The sequence below is a fragment of the Hyperolius riggenbachi genome, chromosome 6 (genome assembly GCF_040937935.1).
Source record: "Hyperolius riggenbachi isolate aHypRig1 chromosome 6, aHypRig1.pri, whole genome shotgun sequence".
Taxonomy (NCBI): Eukaryota; Metazoa; Chordata; class Amphibia; order Anura; family Hyperoliidae; genus Hyperolius; species Hyperolius riggenbachi.
This window is the reverse complement of record NC_090651.1, coordinates 381082514-381090408: the sequence shown is the minus strand read 5'-3', so window position 1 is coordinate 381090408 and position 7895 is coordinate 381082514. Positions and strand designations below refer to the sequence as shown.

The 7895-nt window shown below is 45.4% G+C and overlaps 1 protein-coding gene across 2 annotated transcripts in view; it reads right to left on the bottom strand.

Annotated features, from left to right (window-relative positions):
* Positions 1–228: 228 nt before the first annotated feature.
* The window catches only part of LOC137523095 (phospholipase A2 inhibitor gamma subunit B-like), a 99597-nt gene continuing 91930 nt past the window's right edge, over positions 229–7895 (bottom strand). For both annotated transcript variants that reach the window (XM_068243312.1, XM_068243311.1), the window contains exon 5: positions 229–434. In XM_068243312.1, coding sequence (XP_068099413.1) covers positions 256–434 — 179 coding nt within the window. In that variant the 3' untranslated portion in view covers positions 229–255. The remainder of the gene's footprint in view (positions 435–7895) is intronic.

Here is a 7895-nt window from a genome sequence, read left to right as displayed (position 1 = left end):
TACTGGCTCACCTATGCCTGGCTACCTATACTGGGGGACCTTGGGGGGGCGCAATTTTTACACCCTCGCCCTGGGTACATTTTAGCCTAGAAACTGCACTGCCTCCATAACCAGATAGTAACAAAATATGAAAAGATTGGTAAGTAATCCTATTATTTGCTCATGTTATTGTACAACACCCAGAGGGATGTTTTTTTGCATAATTGTATAAAGTGAAATACATCAAGCTTGAAGTACGATGTTTAATAAGTCTCTTTAGAACAGCACTGTGTAGGAGACAATAACCGAAGCAAGCAGCATAAAACTGAGCTTATGGACGGAGGTGCCATAACTGCACTCTGTTATCACATCCCAGTCATCTAGAGCAATCATTGGGTAATGGCAGAGATCTTCAGTGGCACAACCACGCATGGACCTGTCGAAACCGGTCTTCCCTGCAAACCAAAACACAAGAAAATGTTCTATTAACAAACAATATGAAGACAACAGAAAAGTAGATATACAGCGATTCTTAACCCCCGACAAGACCAGTGCTGTAAACCCCATCAGGATCAAAGGATTATTCCTAGTTTCTGGTTTGACCACCAATAACTTTTTTTTTAGCTATAACCAGTAATTAGAGATGGCCCGAACGGTTCGCCCGCGAACGGTTCCTGGCGAACTTCCGTGGTTCGCGTTCGCGGAGAACCCCAAACTTTTCTGGAGGTTCGATTCGCCCCATAGTGCATCATGAGGGTCAACTTTGACCCTCTACATCACAGTCAGCAGGCACATTGTAGCCAATCAGGCTACACTCCCTCCTGGACCCCCCTTTATAAAAGGCAGGCAGTGTCAGGCAGTGGACTCACTCGTGTGCCTGCAGTAATTAGAGAAGGGAGAGCTGCTGTGCAGAGACCTATAGGGAAAGCTTGGTTAGGCTCTTGTAGGCTTGTTAGCTTGCTCCTTCCTGATTCTTATTGCTAAAAAAGCACACCTCAACAGCTCTTTTGAGAGCTAATCTTGTTCTTGTGATCTATTTTGTGTGTGTGTGTGTGTGTGTGTGTGTGTGTGTGTCCCACTGACACTTGTGTTGCATAGACAGCCTTGGTAATTCCTACTGTGCCACTGCCAGGCCCAGCACATTTAGTGACTACCTGTGTGTGTGACAAGCAGCTGCACATTTGTAATACCAATCACTGTACCCATTCACTGTTCAGTGTACCTACCTACCTACCTACGTGAGCGCATGCACTGTTAATACCACCAGTCATTGCACCTGTTCACGGCAGTACCTGTGTGTGTGTGTGACAGGTGCACATTGTAATACCCATCACTGCATACACCTACCAACCTGTTGTTCCCTTCAGTGCACCCACCTACCTACGTGAGCACACGCAGTGTCACTGTGCCTGTCCGGTACCTGTCTGTGTGTGACAGGTGAACATTGTAATACCTATCACTGCATATACCTACCTGTTGTTCACAGTGCACCCACCTACCTATGTGAGCACACGCAGTGTCCCTGTGCTTGTCCGCTACCTGTCTGTGTGTGACAGGTGCACATTGTAATACTCATCACTGCATATACCTACCTGTTGTTCACAGTGTACCCACCTACCTACGTGAGTGCACGCAGTGTCACTGTGCCTGTCCAGTACCTGTGTGTGTGTGTGTGTGTGTGAGACAGGTGCACATTATAATACCCATCACTGCATATACCTACTTGTTGTTCACAGTGTACCCACCTACCTATGTGAGTGCACGCAGTTTGATATACCACTTCATGCATACCTGTTAACTGCTCCAGCGATCTCATGGTGATGTCGGACATGCAGACATTCTTTAGTCCAACGCCTTGCCTTAGCCCTTCCGGATCCACCCTCCACCAACGCCTGGACCAGCAGGTAGCCGACTACCTGGCCTTAAGTCCCCACACACAGCATCTTTGTGACTGCCTGCCCCAAGAATAAGTCGCTCCCCACACAGCACCTCTGCCCACAGGCCGCTTGACTGCCTTCTCCACCACCACCAATAGGGTCCAGGACTCCAGGTGGTTTCCTGAATTTTATATACTAATTTTTCTGGTGCGTGTACATACCTGCATAATGTTTCTGGCTGCAGTGCAGCTGCAACAACAAAACAAAAGGCATGTACATGTGCCAACTCCCCTTCATGATCATTACCTTGCCGCGGTGAAGGGGCTTGCGTATCACAATGAAGCAATGACCGCCGGCTATATGAGTGTCTTGGGGGGGCACACCCAAGATAATAAGGTCGTTGCTTCATTGCGGCCAGACCAAATTTGATCAGCTGGACAGTCACTGTTGTTGTATCATTGAGCTACCACAGCCTGGCGACCATATGGTCTGGAAAACCGCCACGGCCTGCACTCTTGTCATGGTGCGCACCAGTCCAGCACGGCCGTCACTACACAAACAGCTGTTTGCGGTGCATTACACAGTGAGTTTAGTCTGTCAGTGTGAAGCAGTACTCTAATTACACTCCCTGATTGATGTATACACATGCAAGATGTTTTTAAGCACTTAAAGAGAATCTGTATTGTTAAAATCGCACAAAAGTAAACATACCAGTGCGTTAGGGGACATCTCCTATTACCCTCTGTCACAATTTCGCCGCTCCCCGCCGCATTAAAAGTGGTTAAAAACAGTTTTAAAAAGTTTGTTTATAAACAAACAAAATGGCCACCAAAACAGGAAGTAGGTTGATGTACAGTATGTCCACACATAGAAAATACATCCATACACAAGCAGGCTGTATACAGCATTCCTTTTGAATCTCAAGAGATCATTTGTGTGTTTCTTTCCCCCCTGAGGGGGGAGTGCATAGCAGAACCACAACACTGAAGAACTTGGCAGCCTTCCAGACACAGGCTGACAAGTCTGACAAGGGAAAGATACATTGATTTATTACAGAGACTGTGATAGTACAAAGTGCTGCAGTAAGCCAGAACACATTAGAATAGCTTTTGGAACTTGCAGGATGATAAAAAACAGGATGCAATTTTTGTTACGGAGTCTCTTTAAGGCCTCCAATTTAGCCTTCAATGTGATTTCTGCCCTTAAACGCTGCTTTGCGTCAAATCCAGATTTTTTTCCCCTGGACTTTTGGCGTCTATCCCACTCATCCATGCAAAAACTCAGATGTTAGACCCCTTGAAACATCTTTTCCATCACTTTTGTGGCCAGCCCAGCATATGTGTTTCTAGTTTTCAAAGTTTGCCTCCCCATTGAAGTCGGAGGTTCGAGCCATCTCTACCAGTAATCCCCTGATACTTTTTACGAATACCCCCCCCTCGCCATGTGTGCCCCCCTCCCTCACCCAACTTAGATGAGGACAACTTGCTGTGGCTGTGCACTTTTGATGGTACGGACTGCAGCCGTGTCCATGCCATTTATTACAACTGGTAATTAATGTGTAAGATCCTAGCATACTGAATAATAGACTATTTGTTTGTTTGTTTTTGTTTGGGGGGGGGGGGGATAGATCAAGTTTTATTTTGTACATCTAAGAGGAGGGGGGGAGGGATTATTAAAGAATGGACAGAAAAAGTAAAATTTGTATCTATCCTATTTTGGGGGAAAAATGGGGACTGCAAAAGTGTCAGCTAGTTTTATGGCTCTGTTCTCATAGAGCTCTGGGACATGAGTGAGGGGAGAGACAGTTTTATTGTTTAAGTGTTGTGGGCAATTCGATCTAGCCAATCGCAGTAATCACTGTGTGGATCAAAACTCTGATGAGCTCTAATTGCCCAATAAATGCTTGGCGCGGATTGCACCGCTTGTTAGGCCTTCAGAGACACCATGTCACCAGCAGAAGAAGCATGCATGGGAAAATGTGTCGGCTCTTACTACACAACAGCACCCGATGTCACCCCATCTAAAGGGGTTCTCATGCATGTTCTTAAAAACAAAAACTGCCACTTACCTGGGGCTTCTATCGGCCATGCAGCTGGAATGTCCCGCGCCATCCTCCTCCGATGCTCTATTCCCCAGTGCCGGCACCGGTGTAATTATTCGCCTAACTAGACAAATAGAACTTCAGCTGTGTGGCCGTGGCCGGGCGCGTGCTCGCTCCCGCTCACGTCATCGGGCGCTTACTTATGAAGTTTTCTTGTACTGTGCCTGTTCAGTAAGCTCCCGATGACGCACATGGGAACGAGCATGTGTGCAGCCACGGACGCGCAGCCGCAGTTCTATTCGTCTAGTTAGACGAATAATTACACTGGTGCCGTAGGCAGGTAACGGAGCATCGTAGGAGGACGGCGCGGGACATTCCAGCTGCAGGGGGCAGATAGATCCCCAGGTAACTGGCAGTTTTTGTTTTTTAGAACATGCAAGAGAACCCCTTTAAAGAGACTCTGAAGTCTCACGAAAATGAGGTGTTTACTTCAAAAACCTTTTTAACATTATTGCCCCTCTTAAAATGCAGCAGAACCGCAGCTGAAAACCCCCTCAATCACCCCAAACTCACGGGGGTACATCGCAGGCTCCTTCCGCATAGAGGCAGCGCAGCTTCGCCTCTATGCGCGTCAATCAGCCCGGATAGCCGCCTCTCCCCCGCCCCTCTCAATATTCCTTCACTGAGAGGGGCGGGGGAGAGGCGGAGATACACGCTGATTGACGCGCATAGAGGCGGCAGCAAAATGCTCGACCAAGAAAGTCATGGATTTTGCCTGCTGTGTACCCCTGTGAGTTTTGGGTGATCGGGGGGGGGGGGGGGTTTCAACTGCGGTTCTGCAGCGTTTTAAGAGGGACAATAATGTTAATGAGGTTTTTAAAGTAAAACTTCAGAGTCTCTTTAAGGTAGCAGAAGGTGTGACAGCTGGGAGCTATCAACTCACATAAATGGGTTAAACTTAGAGTGTACCCAAGGCAGCACAGGGCGGAGCAGATAAAAATGGTGCATAACGCGGCATGTATAAAAATGGTGCTGCATTAAGTTTCATTGTAAATGCTATTTAGCGTTTTAATTGTTAAAAAACAGCTTACCCCTCCTGCCTGTAGTGAAGTCCCACCATAGAGCCAGCAGACTTTGCAGGATGATAGTCTCAAGCAAGTGCCTGCAGCCGCGATGATGATTACAGAGGCAGGACTGTGCGCGCTGATGTGAACTGTCACATAAGGAATCATTGCACAAGCGCATTTAAGGTGATTTTGAAAATCGCCGGCGCTGAAAAAACTGTGGAAACGCCCTAGGTGTGAACAAGCCCTTAAGGTACCAATGCACTTATAGATTTGCAGCAGATTCGACCATCAGATAGATTCCAGGTCAAATCTGACAGGAATCTATCTGATGTGTGCCACACACTAGGAAAAGATTTCCAATAGATTTTAGTATGAAATCTATTGGAAATCCATCAAAATGCATTGCTGCACTCTTCAATCCAATGCAACGCTATGGGCCATCGATCTGCCGCTAGCAGCAGGTTGACCTAGATTTTCTGTCTAGACCAATCGAGTAAATTGATCAAAATCAGTCAGAAATGGTTGATCGAACATGCTGCCTGCTGCATCGATTTCTAGTTAATTCGAACAGAGCAGTCGAATTGGTTGTATATCGATGGCAAAAACCAACCAGTGTATGGGTACCTTAACTTTAATTACACTCACTGACCTGTACTGGCCTTCTCATCTCCTGAAGCAGCTGGAGGGTGTACTCGTAAGGCTATACTGGTAAGGCTATTGCCTTTGAGGCAGGACAAGGGTCCGGATCTCGCCTCTAAGTCCAGTACATAAAACAGTGAGGAGTCTTTGGGCAAGGCTTCCTAATGATCCTGGTTCTCCTATCATGTGCCCCCTAGTGGCTGCAGCCCTTGTGCTTTGAGTCGGCAAGGAAAAAAGCACAATATAAATGTTCTGTGTCTTTTCTTCTCCTGAACAGGGGCGGACGGCCCATGACGCCAGGTGAAGCAGGTTCATCAGGCGGCATGGGTCCTGGAGCTGTCTTTTGTCTGATCTGTGTTGAAATGCCATTCAGACAGGCTATATGTAAACACAGGAGGTTAACCCTTTCTGTGCTCCCAGCAAACCAGGAAGTAACACTGCAGCATCTCTGAGGCGCTCTATAAGCAGGAACAAGCAAATGTTTTTCTGTAAAGGTTATTATGCTACTGCTTATATTTTAGAGCAGAGAGGAAGTCCTGGGTGTCGGTCCGCTTTAAGAAAACGTATCAGTTAGCAGGCCTGTAGAAGCATGTAAAGCCATAACTAAGTTGGGAGTCCTATACTACAAGGACTGCAATGGAAATGTCCACTGGTAAAGTGAACAAACACTAAAATGACCATGTGTAAATATTGCATAACAGCGCCACAGAATATGTTGGTGTTTTATAAATCAATAATAATAATAATAATAATAATAATAATAGCCAGAACCAGCAGATTATCCACTTCGGTGCCAGCAGGCTCTGCCCCCTTAAGGACCAGAGGCTGCTGGTACGCTAAAACGCTGCATACCGATGAATCGCCGCAATAATCCGTCGCTTATTGCGCTGGGGGCTAGGGGTTAGGGATAGGTACAGAGAGGGCTTTGGGGTGGTTAGTTTTAGGCACCACCAGGGGGGTCTTAGGTTTAAGCACCACCAGTGGGGTCTTAGGTTTAGGCACCACCAGGGGGTCTTAGGTTTAGTCACCACCAGTGGGGTCTTAGGTTTAGGCACCACCAGGGGGGTCTTAGGTTTAGGCACCACCAGGGGGGTCTTAGGTTTAGGCACCAACAGGGGGTCTAGGGGTTAGGGATAGGTACAGGGAGGGCTCTGTATGAGAGTAGGGTTAAGTATAGTTTTAGTACAATTTTAATAATACTAATCAACAGTTATTATGAATGTACTTATATTAATATCATTGTTATAAACAATATTTTCACATTTTAATATAATAATAAACGATAAATCAAGATTATTCATAACAATATATAATTATAATGTTTAAATAAATATTACTGTTTTTTTAACAAACTTAATTATAAGTTTCAGTTTAGAAACCGTGAAGATTAACGTTTTAAGAATTGCCGATTTCATACACATTATTTAACCACTTCTGGATCACAGGTTTTTCCCCTTAACCACTTTACCCCCGCCCGTACGGATTTCTCCGTCCCTTTTTCCATCCTTTAACCCCCAGGGACGGAGAAATCCGTACTTTGCGCACTCCCGCCGCTGCCCACGCTCCCGCTCGTAAACACGCCGCCCGCCGCTAGTAAACACGCCGCCGCCCGCCTCGCCCAGAGATCAACGAACGGGAAAATCCATTCCCGTTCGTTGATCTAAGCCCCGCAATGATCCGCTGCCGCTCCGCTGAGCAGCATGATCATTGTGAGCAATAACAAACTCCCAGCCTCTTTCTACTTCCTGCAAGCGTCCGGAAGGACGCTTGCAGGTCGCATGAAACAAAAAGTTACTGTTGCCATCTTGTGGCCAAATAGTAAAACTACACCCTAAGCATTTTTTACACACAAATAAACTAGTTTTACACAAAAAATTAACTCCTTACCTCCCACACTCCCCAATTTTTTTTTTTTTTGTAATTAAAAAAAAAATAAAATATTTACAATTTTAAAAAAATACATAAATAGTTACCTTAGGGACTGAACTTTTTAAATATTTATGTCAAGAGGGTATAACACTGTTACTTTATAAACTATGGGCTTGTAATTAGGGATGGACGCAAAACTGAAAAAAATGCACCTTTATTTCCAATTAAAATATTGGCGGCAAACATTGTGATAGGGACATAATTTAAACGGTTTTATAACCTGGATAAATAGGCATATACATTTAATGGGTTTTAATTACAGTAGCATGCATTATTTAAAAACTATAAAGGCCAAAACCTGAAAAATAATAAATTTTTTCCCACATTTTTTCCTATTTTCCCATTAAAACACATTTAGAATAA